The following is a 27,214-nucleotide window of genomic DNA, read 5'->3' as shown; positions in this document are numbered from 1 at the left end:
TTTTCACTGAATAAACAAAGAGCTAGATAAGTTGTTACCTTTTAGACACATAAATTCCTCAGTAGCTGTTAATGACTCATAGTGAAATGAGGAGCAAGTATGTGAAGCTTGTGGAATGTGGGTGGTATCAGGGAAAATACTCTATCACATGGCAACTCCAGTACAACATTAACTTATCAATCACACAACACAATGCTAGCAATAGACTGTGAACTGGTTGGAGATGTTATCTCTGTGGTTGCTATTTAGTCTTTTCCCAGTAATCTCAACAGAACCCTTCCCTAAACTGGCAAGTATATTACAAGTATCAGCACTCACTAAACAGAAATCCCAATATGGTTGTCATTAAAGAATAAAGCACAAAAAATGCTGAGTGTCAAAATCTGAGGGCTACCTGCAAACCAAACCCTCATTATTTTTTCTTTAGTTGTTCCAGAGTTGAAGAAAATGATCAAAAGGTTTAAAGCTTGGCACTCCAGTAAGTGAATAAGAAGTACAATAGATAGCTGTGCACAGCAGTTTACAAGAGCTGTTTATAGAGGGGAAGCCTTGTTAAGCAATACAACAAATTTCTGCAACATGCCATGCGTGTTTAATCTTTTCTATTAATTTTTGCCACTGTAAATGCTCTGTGCTTAGGAGATCAGACATTCGGGAGGCAAACAGCTGAAAATAGGAGGGGGTGGGGTGGTGGTGGATCCGGCCAGATTGGCAGAGTTTCTCATGTGGAAAAGAATGCTCTCAAAGGTCCTCCTACAGAATAAGAGCAAGTCAAGCCAGCAATCCCTGCCAGAAATAACAAACAAAACGGCTTTCCCCATCCTTCCCGGGCAGTCAGAACCAGAGTATTACAACGGTTGCCATAGAGCTTACTTTGCTATCATAACAAATTCGATATGTCCAGTTATAAAAGAGGTCACTGTATTTTGCAGACTTGAAGATTACGTTTTTGTTGTATTGTCACAGCTCCAGCTTATTTCAGTCTGGGTGCAACAGACAGGGACACCCTGAGTTAAAGCTGCAATCTCCCTTTTTTCAGCTCACATAGGCTATTTTTGCACTCTTTTAAAATTTTCTCACGCATAACTTACACTGAATGTAATCTGGTCTCCATTCAATGCTCAAAATCAGTCTATAATACATTAAAAAAGTAGATCCCACTTGCTTTGCCTTTTTCAGCTGCAATTCAAAACTGTCAGGAATCAAATCTTCTCTACATACCTTATTAAAGTGTTCCAGCCTTTGGAAGAAGTCCCATGTAGTTTCTGTAAAAAAAACTCAGTTTCACTGGTGCAACTTAGTTTGATAGGCCCTCAAATAAAAACGTGGTTGATTTCTACAATACTACAATAACCTTCTTTACCAACTACCCAGACAACAATTTATCCATTATGACAAGGCTGGAATACCTAAGGGCCAAAATTTTCCCATCTAGCCCACCTCAGCCAATAAAAGTGGAGTTGTTTCTTTAGATTCTATCCATAATGGCAGTAATGTACATACTGGAACCTGTGTAAAACACACTGCAAGAGCATTAATTAGAACTGTAAATTGGCCTCGATTGATTTACTATGCATGGACTGGACTGGACTGATTTAAAAGTTTCAATTATATAAAATTGGCTGGATTAAGTTCATTATTATACATACTGCACTTTAACATTTAGGTAGATAAATCTTCAATTTAACAGGTAAAACCATTTCTAAATTGAAGTTCTAGGAATACAATGCATAAAATTCGACAAAACAAAAAAATTATAGGGATTGCAAAAGCCAATAAACAAATACCATGGGATAAAAGCCATCTTGCATCCACTTTGACAGCATTATGTCTTGATCATAGGAACAGAAGTAAACCATTCAGCCACTCATCTGTTCCAACCTTCTGTTAGATCATGGCTGTTGAATGTACATCAACTCCAGTTACATGTCTTTGCTCCATATCCCTTGATACTCTAACCTAACAAAAATCTATCAATCTCAGTCTTGAGAATTTCAATTGGCCCAACATTCACAGCCTTTTAGAGAGAAAGTGCCAGATATCTGCTAGCCTGTGTGAAAAAATGCTTCCTGATTTCATTGCTATATGGCCTAGCTCTAATCTTAAGATAGTGCCCTCTTGATCTGGATTTCCCCATTACATTTATTTTTCATTTTATAGATCTTGATTAGATCACCGCTCACCCTTATAATTATGGTATAATTCTGGGGTGTGGGGCCCTAAACTGAATGCAATACTCCAGATGGGTTCTTACCAAGATTCTCGACAACTGAAACATAATTTCTTCACCCTTGTATCCCAACCTTTTGAGATAAAGACCAACATCATATTAACCTTTTTGATTCATTTTTGTAGCTGTGCACTAGTTTTTGGTGATGTGTGTGCATGACCACTCAAATCCTTTTGCTCCTCCACAGCTCCTAGTCATTACCATTAAAAAATTATTCAAATTTATGTTTCTCAGATCAAAAATGGATGACGTCATACTTCATATTATTGAGCTCCATTTGCCACAGCTTTGTCCATTGATCTAATCTACATCCCTTTGCAACTTCCTGCTCTCATCAACACAGGTTGCTGTATCTCCTAACTTAGTGTCATCTAAAAGTTTGGATATACAAACAATAGTTCATTAGTCAATCATATCAATGTATGTTCCAATTATTCAGTAAGTTTGCAATACTCAACCAGATGATATTATGGATGGGGTACTAAATAATGAACCAGAAATGGTTGGAGATCTGTCAGAGTACATTTATTCAAACATATAAGAGAAATTAAAAGGCATATATTGTAGAGTTAAATAAAATGTTAGGTTGATGATGAAATTTGTAGATTTGGGTTTGAAGCCTTGAAGACAAAGTGCATAATCTTAGGGGTGAAGAACTAAATAAAGATATTTTAATCAGAAAGTAAATCAGCACTTGGTATCACAGTTTAAATTTGAAGAGAAGATAAGGATGTGTAAAAGAAAACTAAAATAAAAGAACATATAAAGAAAATTAGGAAAGGGAAATTTCTAGTGATAGGCGGATGGGAAAATTAAAAAATTATCTGGACAATATTCATGACACATAAAAGGGGGCAATCTTTGCCGGCTCGTTTAGGTGCTAAAAAGCTCCCGAGGTGGCAAAGATGGGGTTTTGAGCTGAAATGCTTGTTTAGTCCACATTTAGCGCAAGACACCATCTTGGTAAAAGAGTTGAAGCATGGACTGGGAGCTTTTGAGTGCTAGTGCTCATTAATGAGGCAGCACAACATTTTGGTGGCTAGGGCTTGACCTAACACTTTCTCCTAATAGCTGATTGGGAGTCAACAAGTTGTTGCTGAGGATTTCAAGTTGTACTTAAAGGCATACTGAGCTTTTACCGTTCACTTGCTTCCTGGAGGTTTGAGGAGGACCTTTTGAAATGCATCAGATAACTTTCTGGGACAGTTTGTCTCGACTTCACCAATACTCTATCAATATTTAATCTCAAAATTCTCTGAGGGAGGACGTCAACTGAATAGAGTAAGTGCTGTGCTGCTCTACCTTACTGAACACTTTACAGGGGTTACCAAGAGAAAGGGATTGCTGGGTCATGGGCATCTTGCTTGGGTTTTCCCTTGGTCTACAGGAGGAATGGGAAGAGGACTTGAGGTCAGACAGAGCAGAACCAGATGCTGCAGGAGGGGACCAGGATGGTAAGGTGAACTCCTTCCTCCCTGCGAGAACAGAACATTCCTCCTCCTCAGGACTTCCAGTGCCACGTCCGAGAACCTGTTCACCCTCTCCCTTGGTGCCTGCACCATCCTGAAACCCGCTAATGTGTGTCAGCCAGCGCACTCCATACCTTCAATGTAAGTGGGTGTGTGGAGCCTACATATACTGGTCCATGGAAATTGCTTCTGATCAGCGATTGAGTGTTAAATCTACAAGTGTTTGTTTTAGCACCTCCAGGCAAGTTCAAAGTACAGTAATCAGCAATTATCCACTCTCCAATGAGTTAGTGAGTTTGTCTATTCAGTGTTTGAGCCATACATAACAGGAATATATTAGATTTCATCCCTGATCTGTGCTAATTTATTTTTAGCATTAGATTTATATTGGCCGCCTCGAGGACTTCTGTGTTGGAGAACACAGAAGTCCTCGAGGCGGCCAACATCCTCAACTTATACACCCTACTGAGTCAGTGGCGCTTGAGATGGCTTGGTCATGTGAGCCGCATGGAAGATGGCAGGATCCCCAAGGACACATTGTACAGCGAGCTCGCTACTGGTATCAGACCCACTGGCCATCCATGTCTCCGCTTTAAAGACATCTGCAAACGTGGCATGAAGTCCTGTGACATTGATCACAAGTCGTGGGAGTCAGTTGCCAGTGATCGCCAGAGCTGGCGGGCAGCCATAAAGGCGGGGCTAAAGTGTGGCGAGTCGAAGAGACTTAGCAGCTGGCAGGAAAAAAGACAGAAGCGCAAGTGGAGAGCCAACTGCGAAACAACCCTGACAACCAATTTTATCTGCAGCACCTGTGGAAGAGTCTGTCACTCTAGTATTGGCCTTTATAGCCACTCCAGGCGCTGCTCCACAAACCACCTGACCACCTCCAGGCACTTACCCATTTTCTCCCGAGACAAGGAGGCCAAAGAAAAAAGATTTATATTGTGTCAAACATCGCAGAGCACACCATACAATGAAGAATTATGAAGTGCAGGACCTGTTTTTTTTGGGCAAACCAATATGCTTGTTTTAGCATTGCTATAACCAGCCTCAGGATCATTTGGCTAGGGAGAGGAAATCAGTCAGGATCTCACTCTTGATCGTTATCCTGTAAACATGCATTTGTGGATTATTAGGATTATCCTTACAGCACAGACCTAGCTGTGAAACATCACATTAACGAAACATATTAATAATGAACAGATGAACAAGACACAAACAGTGCCCATGGTACTGCACCTCAGCAAAGAGTCAATGCTTTCATGAGAAGGGAGGAGGAATGGGGCAAAATGGACAGATAAAATTGGTTAGAGAAAATATTCTTCGAATTTTATACAAATCAAAAGAAGCTGTTTAGATTTAATAATGAGTTGACGTGAGAAGACAGACTATTAATATCATCCAATAACATTAAAGAAAGTTTAGGAGGAAACGGGGGTGGTGCTGGCATTTTATAACAGTTTAAAGACAGTGGTAGCATCCATGGGCCAGAAAACAGCTGACATAATAGCTGACAAAAAAAGTTTAACTCAAAGATGAGCTTTGGTTTTGGGGGATGTACTGGAGATTCTTATAAGTGCAATTTGGGACATATGACTAAATGGAACACAATAAGTGAGTGTCAGAGGTGGGGATGGTAAATCAAGTCCAAAAAATTAACAGTTCAGGCTTCCACACTATCATCTAAAATGCAATGGATGGCATCCATTCAGGTTTCCAGCAGGCCTGAGAAGATTCTTCAAAGGAAAATTGTTCAGAAATTAAAAAGAAAATGAAGTTAAAGTGGTTCAAACGTAAAACAAAAAGGTTATAAATGGGAAGTATTCTAGAAGGAAACAAAAGACTAACATAGGGCCTGAGGAACAGTCCTCCATTATTCCTAATTATCATCAATGATCTAAATGATGATTGATTAGTAACATCAAATTCTGTTCCAAAAAGATCAGGAATGGCAGAAGATTGGCAAATGGCTTCTAATGCTGAAATAATTAAGGTCTGTATATTGGATCTGCAATATTGGGGGTTAAATTTGATAGCCCTGAAAACGGGTGCAATTAACCCATATCCATTGATTGCAATGCCGGCAGAATGCCAACTTTGTGTTGTCTGCTCATGTTAATGATTTCAGCGTTCTTCCAGCACTGTTGATTGGCTGGAGGTCTGAGCAGGGGACAGTAGCGTGAGTGGCCAGCACTACTTAAAGCTTGCCTGCGCTGCTTAAAGCTAGCCTGCACCTCTTCTAGGGGAGGAGCACTGTGGCTGGATCAGGTACTGGCAGTCATGCAGGAGTGAATATGACCTGGGAAACATGGGAGAGAGTGAGCTCCAAGGTTTATGGATGCTGCACTGGAGGCCTTGGTGGAGGAGATGAAAAGTAGGAGCGATGTTCCATTGCTGCAGGGGGCCAGGAGGCCTCCAGACACATGTCCTGAAGGCAGTGGGAGCAGACAGCCGTGGAGCTCAATGTTTGGATTCAAGCCCAAAGGATCTGGTTGCAGTCTCACAAGATGTTCAATAACTTCATATGAGTGGTCAAGGTCAGTGAATGCATCTTCAAATGCCATATCCTACAGACTGCACTACAAGCCTCAGACACTGCTCAGATCACCACATCCCCATCACCCACCTACCAACAATTTCTATCAGGACTCATTCATATGCTCCTCCATACCCTCACACACTTAGCATTGCTGAAAGCCTCACAGCTGCATCTCACAGCTTGAACACACTGCCAGCTATTCAACATGACAGCCATATCAGCCAAACAGATTGAACAGTTTGCACGACACTCACTGGCACACTTCCCACTCTCCTGCAGGACAAGGTGGCGCACAAATGGAGGAGGCAGGTGTTAACCGGAGGAGGCAGGCGTTAACCAGAGGGGGCAGGCACACCTGCACAGCCTGACCCTCATGGAGGAGATGATGCTGGCTATTATTGCTGAGGCCGTGGCCAATGGAGAGGCTGAAACTATTTAAGATGATGGTATCCTCATATCTAATCCTCTTTCTCGCATCCCACCTCCACCTCATCCCACACTTCCTTCCGATTTATGAGCTGCAAATGGTGTAAGCATGCAAAACTTACTTACCTTCCCTCTCCTTACCACAACCTTACCCTTGAGCCTTTCTCCTTTCAGATACCCAAAAACTGCAACCTGGTCAGGTAGTGGAGGAACAGCAAGAAAACAGTGATGACGATGATGCACCGTCACTCGATTTCACACTCACAGCCATCAGCTCAGACACTGACGCTGTGTGTAATTTAGAGGAAAGCTTAGAGGCGGGATCTGCACATGGTGGGACACTGGGCACGAGTGGCCTGCAGCTAGGGCAGGGGGCAAGGGGACCACAGGTGCCAGGTCACCAGAGGGTGAGGCTGCACACAAGTTACAGCTGCAGAGGACTCAGACGAGACAAACTACAGAAAAATGCTGATGCATAAGCAAAACAAAATGTTTAGTGCATTGGGAAGCCTGCCAGAAAGCCTGCGATCAATGAGAAGGAGCACCGAGGAGTCCAGCATCAACTTGGCACAGGGCTTTGCCCAGAGCTTGGAGCCCATCTGTTTCAGCATGGCTTTAGCAACTCCATCAGCACAGTTGTGGATCCAATGCTGATGCAGCTTCTGATAGCCCTTTTCTCAGCTTCAACCGCAGCTCAAGCAGCTTCCCCATCAGAGGTCTGGATGCTGCAGTGGAAGCTCAGACTGCTGCCATCATAGCTGTGGATTACAGTGTGAAAAGGAGCTTGCAGGGCATCAGTCCAGCAACAGAATACTAGGATTGCTGAGGCACCAGCTCAGGAGAATGGCAGTGGCTCCATGGAGCATGAACCTGCTGTCCTCTCTCAGCAAGACATCATTCCTCCTCCCACCACTACCACTCTGCCGGTGACCTTGATGTTGCCTATCAGCTACCTATGCCAAAGCATAGATCAAGAGCTGCATGAGTTTGTCCTCCAAGGCCATTTACAGTCTCTCCACTGAAAGTCAGCAGACTTCTACCAGTCATGCTGTAGCACTGCATAGGAGCACTAGGAAAGGCAAAGGCACATGGAAGACAGGCACTAAGGAAATGCACAAGGAAGATTAGTTGACTTCTGTATGCAATATGGAATGATTTTATGTTACAACCAGGTGAGAAGGGATCTAAGGGTTCCCTCTCAGCCTTTGCCTGGTTTAACCATAACAGGGTTTAATTTTAGAAACACCGTGTTTTTAGCTCGCCCTTAGTGAATCCTTGTTCACTGCTCCAATTGTAAGGCAAAGAAATCAGACAGGTTTCCTTAGATTTAAACAAGAAAGGTAGAAGTTTATTTATCTTAAACTCTAATCTGGTTAACGACTACGAATATGTGACGCGACCACGCTAGCATGCATGCATGATAAACACACACGCAGATAGAGACAGAAAAAGTAGAAAAGAATAAAGGGGAGAAGTTTGAGGCAATATCGGGATTATAATTACAGTCCTTTGAGTTCAATATGGAGTCATTGGTTGCCGGTAAGTCCTGCTGTTCGTTGGGGCCCAGTTCACGATGCAACTTGCTTTGATGTCAGAGTTTTTTCTCTCTTGAGGTTTACCTGTCTTCCGTAGGTCCGGTAGTTTGGGAGAAAGCAAGAGAGAGACAGCCAGGAGAGAGGCTTCCTTGTTCCAGCTTCAGTTGCAAACTGCCGTCTGTTCCTTTCTGTGTGACACAATTCAACTCCAAGTTGGTCAGCAGGTCAGACATGTGACAAACTGGCTTAGCCACTCCTGCGTTTCTGGATTGTATCATCTTAGGAGTTCCTGGAATGCACTTCCTTCCACCTTCAATTTCTGGTGATCAAAATCCATTAGGGTTAATTGGATCAGGGAGTAGTGTTTTGTCTCCACAAGTACCATCTCTTAATATGCAAATGATCTCCAGTTAGAGGTCTGGTGATCTCTTTAACAAGTCATTTCTTCCTCCAGCAACAGTTTAAAATCAATGTTCATATGATGAAATTAATATGCCTCATTCGTGGCAGGTGGGGGTTTGCATGACATTCATCTATGCATTTGGTTTGGAATGTTTATTTTGTTGTAGTTTTTATGTTTGCATTGTAGTCAAGTGGACACTGTAACAGAGGGAAGGCAAGGTGCTGGATTGGGTGAATAGGGAAGTGGGGCTGTGATTACTGGTATTGCAGTCGGATTAATTCTTCATGGACAGTCCAGTCAGAAAGAGGCTGTCTAAGTTGTCTCCTTTCTTCCTTTTCCTCCTCCTCATGCAAATGCTCCCGAGATGCTCACTATATAACTGGTGGCAAGGGCTGTTCCCTCACAATACCGAGGTTGTACAGCATATGGCAAACCATGATGAATCTTGTCATGCACTCTGCCAAGTGCTGCAGGGCTCGTCCGAAGCGGAGGCATTGTTTCAGCACCCCAACAATCTGCTTCATCACTTTTCATGTGGTAGCTTGGCTTTCATTATATGCATGCTGTGCATGTGTGCCTGGGTTGCACCACGAAGTCATGTGCCATGTTGCCAACAGATAGCCCTCATCATCCAGGAGTCACCCTTTGGTTTGCTGTGGTGGCTCAAATGCAGCTGGCACAGCAGACTGTCACAGAATGAAAGCATCATGACTGCTGCCAGAATCCTCTGTGTTGACCTGCATGATTCCGACCTATGATCACACACCAGCTGGACACTGAGGAAGTGGAATCCCTTTTGGTTCTGGTATAGGGCAGAGCTGACACGCTGCAACCGCAAAACAATTTGCATGCAGTCAATGGTACCTTAGAATCTTAAAGCCATGGGCTTACTCCTCTCTGGCAAGGAACCAGCTACATATGAGTTCATTGCCACGATCACTTTCACAGCCACTGGCAACGTGATTCTTGCCCTGCTCTGAGATTATAGTTGTGGCTGCAGCAAATGGCAGATTTCAGTGATAATATTCTTACTGAAGTGCAGATGTTGCACACATAGTTCCTCACTGAGGTTCAGGTAGGAGCATTGTTCCCTGAACATATATGGCCTCCTGCTCAGAGCCCTTCTCCCCCTCCTCTCTCTTTCAGCAGTTTGTCCTGCTCTGCATGCCCTCTGTTCCTTTTCCCAGTCATGCTCTACTCCAAGGGGAATGGCTACTAGTGCACCTATGTCTGACAGCAACTGGTTTATGCAGGACGCTAGAAGTCAGAAAAAACTCTTGAGCACTGGCCACACCACTTTATACTGCTATAGAAAGCGGCAAATGTTTGTAGAATTAAAGCAACAGATAGAAGAAATCATCCACCAACTAATCTATAAGTAGTTAATGATCCCTTTAAGTAGTGCTGAATGCGTGTTCAGCCGTGTGAGGCTAAGAGAGGGCTGGAGCGTTGAGCTCCAAAACGACACCACTGGTGTTAAATTCCATGTTGCAAGCTAATCGACATCATGATCTGCTTACTCTGTGTACTTCCAGCGGCCATTCACTGCACACGCACCAGCATCCTCACAGATATGGCATCCAGCATGACTCGCCCCAAAAGTGTGCGTGTGGATGTTATTTTTGTCCCAGAACTGCATCCATAGCGCCCACCAATCCAGATCCCAAGTTCACACCAATTGCCTCTGAGCTCGAAATTTATAATGGCAACCCTTATAAAAAGTGAAACATGAAAAGAAATTGGGAATGAGAAGTAATGCGACATCAAATCTAACCTATCAAACTATTGATAGTGTAATGTTGCAACCAAGGTCAATGAAATTGTAGGGTACATAGTAAGTACCGGAGAATAAATGTTCAAGGGAACAACACTTATAATGTATTAATTGAAAATAGTCAATACAAGAGTACTTCAAACAATAAGAAACTAATAGCAAGAAACGTAAGGTTTTGCTGGTAATGTGCAAAATGTTGCCTCCATTCTTGCTCCCCTAACTTAAAAAGGATGTACTTGCTCTGGAAAGAATGTAATGACAACAAGTAAAAGAATTTCTAGCCATAGATTCTTTTGGTTACATAAAATTATTGAAAGCACTAAGATTAGAACATACAATCAAATTGAGTTAAGTGGATAAAATGATGGCAACTGATGAGAGCAACTTGTAAATTAGAAATGAATAAAAACAAAATACTGCAGATGCTGGGAATCTGAAATAAAAACAAGAAATGCTGGAAATACTCAGCAGGTCTGGCAGCATCTGTAGAGAGAAACACAGAGTTAACATTTCAGATTGATGACCAAGGTTTCAGTGGTCTAGATTATGTGCAATTGAATTGCATCTGCAGAAGAGATTTTTACATTCTCTTTGTTTCTATTATACCTATTACAGTTATTCAGTTAAAAACAGCAGAAAACACCAATGGGGATGTCATTAATGGGAATCATTTTTGATTGGGATGTATCCATGGCACTGCTTTTTGCAACAGACCAGAATACAACAGTCTTTCACCAGGACATTTTTGATTGGGTTTGCCATTCAGGGATGATATTTAGTAATGGATCAATATAACAGATTGGTATGTTTTGAGTTTTCTTTACTGGAGATAATTGAATTGCATGGACACAAACATCTAAAAGCACTTAAAAAACATTGTTGACCTCCTTATATGAAAGGTTATTTTGTTGGTTGTATGTTTCCTTGTGATGCAAATGGGAGTAAAAGGAACAATGCAATAATTCATCTCAATTGACTTTGGTTCATTGAGATGATTGGCCATTTTCATTTCCATAAATGGAACCCAATCAAATGGCTATTTTTTTATTCGTTCATAGGATGTGGGTATCACTGGCAAGGCCAGAATTTATTGCCCATTCATGATTGCCCTCGTGAGAAGGTGGTGGTGAGCCACCTCCATGAACTGTTGATGTCCATAGTGCTGTTAGGTAGGGAGTTCCAGGATTTTGACCCAGCAACAGTGAAGGGACAGTGATATATTTCCAATTCAGGATGGTGTGAGACTTGGAGGGGAAAACTGGTGGCGCACAAGACTAAGGTGACAACTACAAATAGTTACTTATCTGTAATAATTCTTAATTTATATGTAATAAATTCTTATGGTCATGCTACTAATGACTGTTCAAAAGAGGAGTGCCTGATGACAACTTATGTCAAGGCTTCTCCAGCAATTTGTTTTTATTAGGTTTGCATATAAGGTGGAACCCTGTAATGAGATGACGTCAATTCAGTGACATATAAAATAGAAATGATTTCAGTTCAATTTTTAAGTAGTGGCACATAAAGGGAGTGGCAACTCACTCACTCCTAGGACCCCAGACCCATGTGCAGGAAGAAGTTCACCAACTTATTAAAGGCAAATTAAGGTACTCAGAGGAACAAGAGTAGGCCATTTAACCTCTAGAGCCTGTTCCGCCACTCAGTGAGATCATGGCTGATCTATGACCTAACTCCTGCCTCTTTTCCCTTATAATACCTTTGTTAACAAAAAAATATTAATCTCAGTTTTAAATTTAACAGTTGATCTAGCATCAATTGCCATTTGTGGAAGTGAGTTCCAAACTTCTACCACCCTTTGCGTGTAGAAGTATTTTCAAATTTCACACCTAAAAGGTCCTGCTCTAATTTTTAGTCTCTGCCCCCTAGTCCTACACTCTCTAACCAGCAGATTTAGTTTCTCTCTATCTATCCCTTCTATTCCCCTTAATAGCTTGAAAACTTCAATCAAATCATTACGTAACCTTCTAAATTCCAGTGAATATGACCCTAATTTGTGCAATCTCCACGTAATTTAATCCTTGGAGCCCAGGTATCATTCTGGTAAATCTATGCTGCATGCTTTCCAAGGCTAATATATCCTTCCTAAGGTGTGGTGCCCAGAACTGCTCACAGTACCCCAGGTGTGGTCTAAAGGGGGCTTTGTATATCTGAAGCATGACTTCAACCCACTTGTGTTCTCGTACTCCATGTATAAAGGTCAGTATTCCATTAATCTTTTTGATTATCTTCTGTACCTATTCATCACATTTTACCTGATCTACCTGTACCTGGATCCCCAGGTCTCTTTACACCACCACTGTTTCCATCTTTTCACCACATGCCCATCCCACACTCTAAACTCTGAAGTAGCACTCAAAAATTATACACTTCACACTGAACTCAACTTAAGCTGCCTCTATCACCCTATTCTGTTGTATACAAGCCTGCACAGCTCCCTAAATACACAGCAACTGAGTGACATAACTTTCAATCATTCTGCACAAAATTAACACCTTCACAACCTGTTTGTCTTGGATGTCACCTCTGTGATGACACTTGATACATAGCCTCACTTACATTGCCTTTTTCTCTTTACTGAACAATGATGTACAATGTTTGTTTTTTAAAAAGCACCAGAGAGGGGGGTACCAATTCTCAAAAGCCTGACTCCTTTTGAAACTTAACTGCACCAGCCACAGAAATACTGGATACAAGAGCAGATAAGAGGCTTGGTACATCGCAGTGAGTGATTTATCTCTTGACTCCCCAAAGCTTGTCCGCCATCTACAAGGCAGAAGTCAGAAGCATGATAGAATATTCTCCACTTGCCTGGATGAGTGCAGTCCCAACAACACTCTGGAAGCTTGACACCAATTACGATGGGCAATACATGCTGGACTTGCCACCGACCCCCATATCCCATGAATGATTATTTTTTAAAAACAAGGCTATCTAGTCACTGCACAGTGACAATGCTGCATCTGTGGAACATGCTGAAGCTAGCAGCATCCTGCCACTGGCAGGTAAGTGCCAAAGCCCCTGTTATCTCTCCATGGCAGCCCTCTGTACCATTACAGACATTCATCCTTTCACCCCCTTTTAATATGTACCACATCCCAAGATGGATGTGCTCATCCCTCCTGATCTTATGCTTTTTTCCCCCTGCAAATCCAGCAGGGCAGAAGATAGTTAAGCTGGAGAAGGAGGAGCAGCTTGAGCAGGAAGAAGAAAAGGACCTGGCCACCCACCTTTCCTCAGGTCCAGGTGGAAAGGATGAGGAGGAGGAAGCAGATCACTCGGTCCCTATTTTACTGCTCTTCTCTGAGAGGACAGCATCTACTAAAATGCCAAGTCATTTTGTCTTAATACCTGTGCCACTCAACTCACCTTATCCAGGCACCAATGGCGGGTGTGGTGGGGGCAGCTGTTAGTCATAGTCATGAAAGCTCATTGGGTGAGGCACAAAACAGGACAGGCCTGGTAAAATGGCAAGTGGGGGAAAATGTGGCTTCTTCTGCACAAAGGCAGAGTAGAAGATGACCAAGGACCCAGATTTCAACAGCACTAGCCTCAAAAGATACAAGCACTTGCAGTATGAGAGGTATGTAAAAGCTCTGGAGACAATCTCTCATGAATTGAGGTATTTCAGAGATGTGGCTGCAGAGTCCACAGCTCTGAATTGCAGCAATGTCATAGAGGCAATGTCTGTTCAGCAGGAACCAATATAGCGAGTAGCAGCTGCATTCAGCTCTGTAGTAGATTCCTAGGTAAAAGGGAGCCAGGAACTGCTTGCGGCCTCCCATCTCCATGGAAACAGTGACTGAAGCTGTGGTGGCATTGGGGTCCATATTAGAAGGCACCTGCAATAACAGCTTCAAGTCCTTGGCTAGGCCAGTGACTTGGGGCTTCAGGATTTGCTAGCTGTCATCACACTAGCTATCCATGCAATGTCTGGGACTCCAGCTCCAGGGCAGTGGTTGCATTCCAAGTGCCTGTTGATGCCATCTGACAGCAGCTCATACCAGAAGTCTAGCCTTCTCCCTCAGAGCACCACGCCAGTAGAATCTGGCAGCTAAAGCCTGGTTGCTCAGGAGCTCACTTCAGAGCCATAGTCGGCAGCAGTTCCATGCCAGGAATTAGCTGCCAGGAGTTGAAAGCCACCTCGGTCCCATGACTCTTCAGTCTAGCATTCTTCAACCACAGGCCTAGAAAGCTAGCATCACCAGACAAGATAATCATGAGCTGCATCACAGCTGAGTCTTACCTAATGTCCACATAGGTGCACTTTCCATTAGAAGTCACTGGATAGTGATTAGGAGTAGGAATCCTGGATGACTTTCCTACTGTTTTGTCCAGGGATACTGTGACTGATCAGTCTATTGAGGGTTGAAATGGAAACATCCTAGATTGGGATCCCTAGAGGGATTTGGCAACAGTCACTTTAACTGTAAGTGTTTAAACTTTACCTTTTTAATGCCTGTCCAATTTCCTTTCTGCTTTTCAGCTTACCCAAAGTTTGGGGAAGGGGATGTCTATGTCTGTCACTTCCAGCACAGACGTTGAGCCAAATGGCTACCTCCTTTCTCTCATTAGTTGCTTGCAGTTACTTGTTTTCACTTGCCTTTCCTGAAGGTGGGGTAAGGTCCTAATGAGTATCTGTAGCCTTTCATCATTCATGGGGCAGGGGGGGGGGGGGGGGTGGAGGAAGGGAGGGGGTCATAGCTGAATTTGTCTACACCACTTGCAAACTTTTAGCCCCCTGCCCTTGATTACTGGTTGGACATCCAGATTAGCTAGTTACACCTGAGGAGACAATCAAATTGGAAATTTGAGTTTGGGATCTTGCTGTCTGGCTCATGTGAACATTATATAAAAAAAAAGCAAGAGGAAAAAAAGATGAGCTGGTCAGTCATAGCTGCTTGACAGCTATGGTTGAGCCTCATGACAATACTTCCTTTCCCTATAGCCATGTGATCCAGGGGAGACAAATGGAGGTGGGAGGAGGCTTGTGTGAAGTATTAAACACTGGTATCGATCATGTGGGCCAAATGGCCTGTTTCTGTGCTGTACTTTCTATGATGCCACTCTCTCCACTACAAACCCTACACTACTGATCTAGCTGGTATCAAGTAACTCAATAGAGGTCAGAAATCAAACGCAAAACTTTCTGGTATGACTTGGTAACATACCACTTGATGAATATGCAACTGAGCCACGGAGGAGCCGAGAACACTTTTTAACTGGATTTACTATATTTAATATATTTAAATATTTGTTCACAGGTTGAATTTTTATTTTGAAAGATAGCCAACACAAACCCACAAAATGGGATACTGCAGATTTAAATGCATATGCTATTACAATAAAACAGTGAGATTTAGCTTCTTCTGTACACAACCATTAACACCAAGTTCTATCAGATCGTAAAACTCCAGGATCTACATAGTCAGCTTTACCACAAAAGCTGTAGTGGAATCATAATGAGCTGTATAAAGTTCTTTGAACAGTGCCCAGATACAATATCACTTTGATCGTTAATCCAAGGAGAGATGAAAAATGGCACTTTTCGTATCAATCTGTAAGCAATAATTATGCAAGAATATGCAAAAATATTTCAATTTCTTTTTGAAAAAGTCCAGGAAAAATGATGACATTATCAGATTAACTCTCATTGGGATGTGGTGATAACTAAAAAAAGAATTACACAAATCAAAAGCACTCTATGGGGTGAAGTTATAAGGATATGGATAGGGAGTCCATTGTACCTTCTTTTTAAAAAACGTGTGAAGATACAAACCAGGATTTTACAGCCCTCTGGAGACAGGCTGGGAGGTGGGAAGGCTGTTAAAATGGCATCAGAAGGCATCGGGAAGGACGCTGACATCTTCCCACTGCCATGGGATATTCCGAAAGGTGGGAACAGCAACGGCTCGGCTGCCCACGACTGGAGGCAGACAGCCAAGTAATCTGATTAACTGGTCTATTAACAGCCATTTTACATTTCCAACAGCATTTTATTGGTGTTGAAATGGCCCCCACTGCCTGGGAGTCGGGCAGGTATATTGTGGTGGCTTCCCGGATTGGGGAGGCCTTCCTTCCTGAAGGCTCCATGTCCCATGGAGGGGCGGCCCAGCGGCAATGGCTGCCCCCATGGCACTGATGCCACTGCTGGAGGGTTCACACACCGCACCCCCCCCCCACCCCCACCACCTCACCGATTGCCAGGGCCTGCTTGCCTGAGCCGCCACATTAAAATTTTCTCACCAGCACTTTGAGGGCGCCTGAACACGGAGGTGCCCTTTCCTTCTCCCTACAGCCTCAGCAGCGGCTACCTCTATTAGGGCGCTGCTGAGGCTGCCGAGCAGCCAATCCTCTGACTGGGCTGGCAGCTCAGACAGGCAGGTCATCATCCTTAATCTGATGGCTGTTCTAGTATTGGCCACCGCCGGTATAATCCTTCTGCAGTCCTGCCATTTGCCCACGCGTGCTTGGGACCTGCATTTGGTCCTGGCAGCAGGGCTGACAGCATGCCGGCCATAATCTCCCTTATTTTTCAAACTGTCTTTCAGAAATGTTGCAAGATTTGCAGTCTGAGGTGAGCTGAAGGAGTATCTGCCTTGTGTGGCTGTATGGCTCGGAGTACATGAGGCTTGATTTCCCCCTTGACAGTGAGCACAATTGATTTTATAACAACACTAGGGATCTTCTCCAGCTGTGGATGCAAACAGAGGATTTAAGATGACAATAGGATCCAAAGATTCTCCCCAACCCCTCCTCCTCCCCAGTTCCAGCCATTCCAACGGCATTTACAATGCTTGCAGCTATTCTGAGGAAACACCGTGAAAAGTCAGCATAGAACAAAACAAAGAACAATGAAAAGAACAAAGAACAAAGAAAATGACAGCACAGGAACAGGCCCTTCGGCCCTCAAAGCCTGCGCCGATCCAGATCCTCTATCTAAACCTGTCGCCTATTTTCTAAGGGTCTGTATCTCTTTGCTTCCTGCCCATTCATGTATCTGTCTAGATACATCTTAAAAGACGCTATCGTGCCCGCGTCTACCACCTCCGCTGGCAATGCGTTCCAGGCACCCACCACCCTCTGCGTAAAGAACTTTCCACGCATATCCCCCCTCAACTTTTCCCCTCTCACTTTGAACTCGTGACCCCTAGTAATTGAATCCCCCACTCTGGGAAAAAGCTTCTTGCTATCCACCCTGTCTATACTTCTCATGGATTTGTACATCTCAATCAGGTCCCCCCTCAACCTCTGTCTTTCTAATGAAAATAATCCTAATCTACTCAACCTCTCTTCATAGCTAGCGCCCTCCATACCAGGCAACATCCTGGTGAACCTCCTCTGCACCCTTTCCAAAGCATCTACATCCTTTTGGTAATGTGGCGACCAGAACTGCACACAGTATTCCAAATGTGACCGAACCAAAGTCTTATACAACTGTAACATGACCTGCCAACTCTTGTACTCAATACCCCGTCCGATGAAGGAAAGCATGCTGTATGCCTTCTTGTTTATGATGAGCTCTGTAATTTTCCCTCAAAGTGTCACAAAACTTAACAGTGCAGACAAGACCAGAAAGAAGCTACAAAACATACAGAAAATGTAAAAAAAAAGTGAACCAGCAGATTCCTGTCTCTGACAAGACAGGAAACCACAAAATTAATTCTCATGTTTGGCCTCATATTGAAGATTACAAAAAATACAGGACAATGGGAACCTCGAAAAAATGTTTTGTGTCAATCCTCCCATCCACACCAAGTACAAAATGGCAGTTGTCACAAAATTAAAGATCCTACTTCAGCATTGCTAATTCATCTGCATGCAATTGAAATAGGGGAAGGACTTACGCTAAGTAAAATGGAAAAGACATTTTCTTTGCTGCACTGTCAGTATGTTGTTTTTATGCCAAAAATAGAACCAGTATCTGATTTAAGAGATAAAATGGCAGCACTTTACAACTTCTGACCAGATAAAAGCCTGACAGGGATCAAACAGCTTCAAGTTGTTCTTAATATCATTTTGAACTAAGACTGGGAAATCAGATACATGTAGCAATTACTGTCTACCCACATATGAATTACGAAAAACAGCTATAAAAGCGGTAAGCCTCGAAACAATCTATGGGAACTACCAGCACGGTTACCATTTTGCACTAAATGAAAACTTGTTGCCTGACCAAAGATGCCCATGTGTAAAAGTACCTGAGGTAGAAACCCCAACTTAATATTACTGAAAGTAATAATATCCAGATAATCTTCGAGATCTATACTCAAAACAACCTTCTGATCCATGTACCCTCGTTTTCTTAACTCGTCTCCCAAAGGCATTGGGGCTCTAATTCCTGGAGCAAGTCAGGGCACATACACAGAGTGGACTGCCTGAGAGAGGTCAGGAATTCAGGGGTAGAACCTGAATCCGCTGGGTGTTTGCTACATCCTAAATCCCCACCTGAGGTGGGGGGGGGGGGGGGGTGGTGGGTGCGGGGGGAAGTAGTCTGCTGAGTTTTCTGCCCTACCTCCTCTTACATCTGGCAGAGTCTTTGAGGGCAAGTCCCAGGCCACCCTAAGAAATTCGGCCAGTATGCCACCCGAAATGTCCAACAAGACATATGCCTCTTGAGAGCTGGTGCAGGTGTTGTGCTGGGCCTTAGGAAGGTTTCAAGACTGCCTGAAAGAAAGGCAAATGATCCCAGATTGGCTCTGTCATGTTTTAACAGATGTAGGCCATCCACCTCCACTACGAACATGTCCTGATCCATCCCCTGCCCTCCTTCGAGACCCTCCCGCAACTCACTCCCCACCACTTACCTGCAGGCGAGCAGGTGTCCAAGAGCTCCTGGATCTTCATCTTCTGGCAATTGCACCGTACCCTATTTACACTTGTGGACCAGCCACATCTAAACAATGCCCAGGAGTTAAACTAGTCCAGAACTGAAAGTTAGGCCAGCGAGCGCATTTCACACTCGCCCTGTCACGTCCCCTTAATTTTAATGCAAGTTTCCATGATTTTCTTTCCCCACTCTGTTGCAGATTTGTTTTGGTAAAGCACAGTAACCCCAGTATAATGTGTTGTTTGGGAACCCTTCAAAATCTGTACTCTAACAAGGGGAGCATTGTGAGCAAGAACAAACAATTCACTGGATGAGCTTCATGGAGCAGAAATACTGCAACTGCATTAAAAGTTGCTGCAGTCATTTTGCTGAAGTCATGTAAATATATTGAGTAACATTTGGTTTTTTAAATGATGGCTTACATTATAGTCATTTCTTAAGATTTACTATCCCAGAAGGTAATATCTGATTTTTTCACGGTGCAGGCCAGAAAAGAAGAACATCCTTTCCCCTGGGGGTGGAACATCCGAGATTAAAGACCACAGGGGAGAAAACGTGGGTCAGGCTTTCTAGGGACCAAGGTATAAGACTGTGCTATTGTTGCTGATAGTGAGTTTAAGCACTTCTATCACATTCAGTAGCAATAGCTCAGTCTTTAAAAAAAACTAGATCAAGGACTTTAATTTTTAAGAGTTACAAATCTTTATATCTCAGAAAAAAATTGAAGTGAATTTCAACTTTAACCTAATAAACTAAGACTGCAGTATTATAAGGTTAATTATAAAGTTAATAACTGAATTATATTGATTTAAAAACATGTTAAAACAACAGAATGAGAATATATCAATTCTTTTAACAGTAGTACAATGTGCAACTTTTTAAACTCCTAATTTGCAGCAATGTCTCAACTATACAATTCAGAGATGAGGGGCTGGATTTTCAATCCGGGGTCGGGAAACTGACCCCATGCTGCACCTGTGTCGCTTACGCAAAACTATTTTAATATCAAAGCCCTGAACCGGGTCAGAGTGAGCTCGGCACCCAATTAGTGGTGCCGGGCGCTGCCTGGAGGTGGGGACTGGCTCTGGGATGCAATGCTCAAAGGCAGCCATGACTGGGCTTACTGTTGCCTTGCAGACGGGAGCAGGCAGGACGGTGTGACTCCGGCAGCCTCATAGTACATACAAGTGACCAAATGGTTAATCACAAGGTACTTGACCCACTCTGCTCAATCGACAGCAACTTTGTGCCACTGTTTGAGTATCTCAGTTTGAATAGCCCTTCTTTTTCAACACTTTAATTCAGTAGCAACATCATATTATGGTTCCTCACAGTGCTCCGTCGCTCTTCCTGTTCACTCCCTCTGGCCCTCTCCAGCCTGTTAACAAGCTTAACAGGCTGTTAATTGGAGGTGACCGGGTTGGCAGCGCCTCCACACCCTTCCTTTGCTTTGAAAATTGTAACATGTTCCGGAGGCATCAGAAGACTGATGCGCCATTTGGGAGGGCTATTTTCAAAGCGAGCCTGGACCCGACCTCACCCCCATGGGCATTTGAAACTCCAGCCCCTTGTTCCCTGATGTTGGCGAGATCGGAGACAACACTGTATGTGATTAGAGGTAAACCTCGAGTTTTATAAATCATTTCTTCATGTGCAAATTATTTTTAAAGAAAGAATTAAGTAGGGGGTTTTGTTTGCAAGATGTTTAAGAAAGAAGTATTGGAAAAAAGGAACCCTGATGTAACAGTAGTGAGTTGGACTCTCAGACAAGTGTAGGATTTGTTTCAGCTGCTTTGGTACAAAGTATAACACAGTTCATGTTTTAAACATGAGGCCATTAGAAATGAATAGATTGCTGCAGATTGATGATTTGTATAATATTATAATTCATGGTAAATGATTTTCTAATAACATCCCAATTTCACATCAGTTTCAGAATCTATCAGCGGCCTCCATAGACTGTGGTAATTAATATGTGCAAGCTCCAGCAAATAAAGTGCAGTCAACATAACAGTAGGTCAATTGAGATGAAGTGCAGATATTCAGAGAATGGAAAATGTTTTGTGGTTCGTAGATACCAGGGACTGATTGAGGGGCAGGTTATATTGGGTTCAGCTGAGAATGCTTTGAAAATCACCCTCGGTGGAAAGAATGTGGGATTTATAAACCTTAATATACAGTTTATGAACTAACACAACTTCTTCCCCCTCAATTCCCTTCCTTTCCTCTTCTCTCAAGTCATTAGTTAATTTGTAAATGTTAATGATTGAATGGTTACAGGCAGCCTCATGTAGATAGAGGTGGTGAAGAAACTGCAGCTGGGATTACTCATTGCCCCAAATGCATTATACATATGCTGGCAATATTAATGATTTAAACAATACTTTAAAAAACTGATAAAAATGTTGGTAAATGTGTTTTATTTCTATGTGAAGATAGAATGATATAAACATTTGAAAGCTACTCCTAGAAGCAGCAAACTCACAGGTGAGGTGACCAGCATATTGGATAGTCCACCACCATTCCACCTGACAACCATCCCCACTCAATTCCAAACTACCTCATTGTGATAATAATTGGAATGAGCATTCAGAAGGATCAGCATTATTTATTTCTAATGGTCCAAATTCAAATACAAAGTTCAAGAAAAAGCAGAATGTACTACAGGCAGGCAGTGTTTTTTTGGCCATAGGAATGTTGTGCACGTCACTCTGATTTAGTGTTCGTTTAGGGGCAGTTTCATGCTGTGGGCTATACTACTGAGAATTAGATTGAGACTCCCCAAACTAATTTCATATGGCACCTTGCTGCAGTAGAGAAAGACTTCCATCCAATCAGTCTGGGCTGGAGCCCAAATTGCAGAAAGAAAAGATCATTGTGTCTGACCTTCTGTGTTACCCAATCCCAAAGAACAGCCAAAACTAGGCTGCCAGAGTATGGGCATGTTCTATATCACTGACTGAATAAGGATCATTTAGTCATCAGAAATATATACTCATTGGCAGGGTATTGTGTACTTGCAGAAAGGACGTTAATAAACTGTAAACTGTTCTAAGGATGTGTATGAATTACTCGATTAATTCAATTTTTTGTCCAAATATCACTTTGGATTTGATGCTCGTTATACAAATAAAGCCTAATAGTAGCAAACTCCAAAAATGTGCCAATTTCACTTGTTTGTCTCCATGCCAACATGGAAATCTAAATCTAGTTCCACACCATTGCATCCAGAATTAATGTTTATATTTAATTCATCAAGATTGCTTTTCTTTGCAAATGTGTTTTTCCTTCATTATTTCGGTAGGAGTGACATCCTGAAATTAGCCTCTTAGAATCACAGAAAATATATGGCACAGAAGAAGGCCATTTGGCTCATTGTGTCTGCACCGGCTGAAGAAGAGCTGTCCCACCTAATCCCACTTTCCAGTTCTTGGTTCGTAGTTTTGAAGGTTATGGCACTTCAAGTGCACATCCAAATATTTTTTAAATGCAATAACGGTTTCTGCCTCTGTCACCCTTTAAGGCAGTGAATTACAGACCCCCACCAGCCTCTGGATGAAAAAATGTTTCCTCAACTACTCTCTAATCCTCTTGTGCATTGAAAAGTCATTGGAGGAGGAGGGGTTAAGAAGGAAAATAAAAGTGAATGTAAGTTTATTAGAAATATTAGAAAGTACAGGACTAGAAAAGACTGTGCAGTCCCATCAGGCCAGATGTGAAACCAAAATGGGTTTCAAAGCCACACATTGCAGCTATTCTGCAATAAGAGAGCTGTCTAATTGGACGTCCCTCCCTCACCAACCAACTCCACCCACTCTTTTTTCTAAAGATCATAGCCATTAGTTTCAAGTTTTGATGGAACAAGTGGACAGAATTGTTAAATGCAAAAACACCAGTAAAAATCTTGGAATCCCAGGCAATAAAAATAGAATTTGACATATTCCATTACTTTACTACTGATTTCTCTCTGCATCCCTCAACTTCCTTCAATGTGCGTACACACCTTATTGTCCTGCATTTTGGGCTTTGGCCCATCACATATGGTTCACAATTGAAAAATATAATTAAACAGAGCATAAGAAAAGCCAATTGTTCATAGGAGGAAGGGAAGCAAGATTTACTTTCCTAACTTGTGAAGACAATTGGAAATATGGCTTTGTAAGATGTATTCTTCCTTCACTCAAAAGTCCTGTCCATCACAAGCAAAAAATTATGGATGAAGAGCAGAAATCAGCATCATGAGCATGCAACACTCACAATACTAGTTCTCAGTCTTTAATACTAAAATGCTAAGATCTGCAAATAAAGTCCAATTAGAAATATAGTTAAGCTACATTACCTTTTCCCCATCCGCTGAAGTCATAGCATTTTGGGCACTGCAGCATTAAATATTTAATTATCAGTAGAATTTACATTAAGGGAATTGTAGCAAAACTGTTGAATAATAACTTGCCTACAATCCGTGATCACTACTGTTGCCAAGGTATTACCAATGGGTATAAACAATTAACTATCTCATAGCCATACAGTCAAATCTCGACATTGCAAACTCATGGTGTGACAAATCATCTTTCTCAAAGGATTGTTTTATTGAGGTTTGAGCTTTTCTACTCACTGTAAAAGGAGCTTCAGCCAGTACTAGGGAGTGCTTCATTATAATGGATGCTTTGTAGCAACAGAATGTGCTATAATGAGATTTGACTGTGACATTATGATCTGCCAGATAAATAACAGGCTTACTGTTCACATGAGGTAAGTATTACGATCAATTGAATACATATGATCACCATGCTGTTTGAATCATTTTTGTTCCACATGATAAAGTTATATCTAACACAAGCAGCTATAAACAAAGTGGAAATGATTCTGGATATCTTCTATAAACAGAGAATTCAGGTAATAGGTTTTTGTTAGCTAACTCTAGTTATTATTGCAAATGTGACTGCTTTCACTTGCTTCCATTGTCAATGGGATCACTGGTGTGAGTTTTAGATTGTTCCATGGTTATTAAAATTAACAAACTTAAATGAGATGCTTACCACAAAAGAAGTACTTTGATGCCCCCCTTTGTAAGTTAATAGCTTCAGCCACAACCTTCTATTATAGATAAACCAAACATATATCCTAAATACCATGATTTGTGCTGATTTCACTTGCGCCATTGACAGGGTTGACCACACATCCTCCAACATCTCTCCTCCATTGATCAGCTCAGTGGGACTGCTCTCGTCTGGTTGCATTTCTACCTATCTAATTGTACCAGGAGCATCTCTAGCAATGGCTTCTTTTCCAGCCTTTATACTGTTGCATCCAGAATTCCCCAATGATCTATCCTTGTTCACCTCCTCTTATATATCCACTGATGCTGTCCACTGATAATATCATCTGCAGACAAGAGGTCAACTTTCACATGTATGCTGATGACACCAAGCTGTATCTCTCCTGACTCCTCCATTGCCTCTGTGTTGTCTGACTTCTTATCTAACATTGTCTTTGATGAGCTTCAATTTCCTCCAGCTAAACATTGGTAAGACTGAAGCTGTTGTCGTTGGTCCCCTTCACAAACTCCATGCCCGCACCACAATTCCACCCTGCTCCCTGGCCACTGTCTTCGGCTGAATCATACTGTTCGCAACCTTACTCGACCCTGAAGTGAGTTTGAGCCATATCGTCTCTATCACTATGACCAGCTACTTCTAATCTGTACAGTCACCTGCCCCTACCTCAGCCTATCTGCTGCTGAAGCCCTCATCTGTGCTTTTGTCACCTCTAGACTCAAATGCTGCACTAGCCAATAATTTAGCTTTATGTGCCAATTCTGGTCCATTTATACTGCAGAGACAACGATGTCTTCTAGGAATGGCATTTGAGTCCCTATCTCTCATGATAATAGCTACAGTGGCAAACAAAAATAGCGTGTTGGTAATATGTAGATGTAGGGTCTGCAATTCTGGAATCTGACCATGAAGAAGCAAGTGCAGAAGCCTTAAGATTGCATTTGAGGGCTCTTCTGTTATCCAGGTATTAGATAAATCATAAAGGGCACAAAGGAGCCAGGCTGAGCCTCTTCTGCTTTTGCTAAGTTAGCTGGTTTTAGCAAGGGCAGGTCTAATGGCAAAATTGGGAATCGAGGGAAAAACCAGTGAGGGTTCTTTCGACTGTTTACTGTCCACTGATCACTGCCAAAAATGCACATGTGTGGGTATTAAGTGGGAACACCATTAGGGTTGATATAATGCCTCCATTGTTCAAAGTGCTTCCTGACACCAAGGCTCAAGCATAAATAATGGCCATTTAGGCATGATACCAGAGGGGTCTTAGAGCTGGTGGAAGTGAAGATATCAAATATTCAATACCTTCAGTAGATGAGGGCATGGTTCACAAGTGATAGTGAAAGTGAATGAGAAAAGAATTGCCCTTCTAACTGCAAGTGTGGGAATTTTGCACATGCAGAGTTTTCTGTTGTGTGCCAAATCTAAACCCCACCATTAACAGGTCCGATGTGGGACAAAGGAAACCAGAAAAATTTCTGACTTATTTTTATTGGAAATGGTGCAAGTTAAGAGAATGGTTGAATGAATATAAAATATTTAGGCCCAGATGCATCACACCAGTTAGGCTTATTGCCATATATATAAACAAGGATCTTCTAATAGGAGATGAACATGCATCTGAATAGACTGACAATTCATGAGAGTGGGTGAGTTCAGCTATGAGTAGTTGAAGTGAATCCATTCAGCAGCAATATTAATTTAGTATGGTTTTCACTACCAGATATCAAACTGGATTGTTCATTACTTTCTTGGACGAGTGGCATTTAGGAAATATGGCTGCTGGATAGCTTTCAGGAATATAAGATTTAAAACCATCTCCATTATTCCTGGCAGGCATGCTTTCTCAGGATATCTGACTGAAGCTGAGCACACTGACTCCCACAATAGTCTCATCTGCTCATAATTGCAGATCAGATTTTCACTAAAGATTCACAGATAGAAATTTAAAAAGTTAAAAATTAGAAATAAAAAGGTTTGACACATTGGGCCCGATTGTAACTCTATGCAAGTGGATGGGTTTTGAATGGGTTAAAATCAGGTCCAAAGTGTCTATGGACTAGTCAATCACTGGGGGCTTCGTACCAGCTAATTCCTGATCTCACCTGACATCATATAAAGTTAACAAATTGTGACTTATCCATTTTGCATATATGAACTAAAGTAATTTTCCTTTTTTTTTAAATCTCAGCTACTTTATCTAGAGAGATCACAAATGTACCACATGGAATCTTTTAGGATTTCTAAGACTTTCCAACAGAAGTTTTGGACACAAACCAGATTTTTTTCCTGCTATCTTTGAATTGTGTTATAAGCTGACCTTCCAGCTCTCATACTTCATACTTTCAGATCCTTCTAGATGAGCTTCGTGTACCTAATAAAACTGCATGTGTTTATGCGTTTTAGAGGCGATCATCAAAAACTAAGCACAAACATCAGCTAGAAATGCAATGCTCAGAGAGCTAGCTAACATACTGGGTTAGGACACAGGCCCAAGTCTGCTCCCTGTGCACAAATGCCAATTGTGGGATGTCAAGTAAGAACATCCAGAGGGAGTCCAATGCCAGGTATTTGAAACTACCAATAGGTCTGAGAGCAAGGTATGGCTGAGATCATAATAACCTAACACTGAATGTTCCCCACATGCTGACAGTCTACACGAAGGCGAGGTCCTAAATAACTCTCAAGTTAATTCCTTTCAAATCAGAAAACTTGGGATAAAATAACAAATAAACCAACTGTTTACTTACCTCTAAGCTTCATGTTACTCTTGTGCAAAGTCCCAAATTGGTTGTGGGCAAAGAAAATATAATTAAGACATGAATCATTAAACTGGCAAGCACAGCCCAGTGGTGAAATTGCACTAGTATGATAGAAAGGGGAACATTTTGTCCTATGTACTTTCACCTCCACAATCGTGGCTTTAAACCTAACTGAGA

The 27,214-nt window shown here is 42.2% G+C and overlaps 1 protein-coding gene across 2 annotated transcripts in view; it reads right to left on the bottom strand.

Moving 5' to 3' along the window:
* nfatc2a (nuclear factor of activated T cells 2a) overlaps window positions 1-27,214 on the bottom strand; it is a 156,167-nt gene that overhangs the window by 29,079 nt on the left and 99,874 nt on the right. Inside the window, exon 10 of one of the 2 annotated variants that reach the window (XM_068048166.1) lies at window positions 1,222-1,265. The exons of the other annotated variant lie outside the window; for it this stretch is intronic. Coding sequence (XP_067904267.1) covers window positions 1,222-1,265 — 44 coding nt within the window. The remainder of the gene's footprint in view (window positions 1-1,221; window positions 1,266-27,214) is intronic. 2 annotated transcript variants of the gene reach the window in all.

The sequence above is a fragment of the Heterodontus francisci genome, chromosome 16, assembly GCF_036365525.1.
Source record: "Heterodontus francisci isolate sHetFra1 chromosome 16, sHetFra1.hap1, whole genome shotgun sequence".
NCBI lineage: Eukaryota > Metazoa > Chordata > Chondrichthyes > Heterodontiformes > Heterodontidae > Heterodontus > Heterodontus francisci.
Note: the sequence above shows the minus strand (reverse complement) of the source record. Positions and strands in the feature narration are given on the sequence as shown.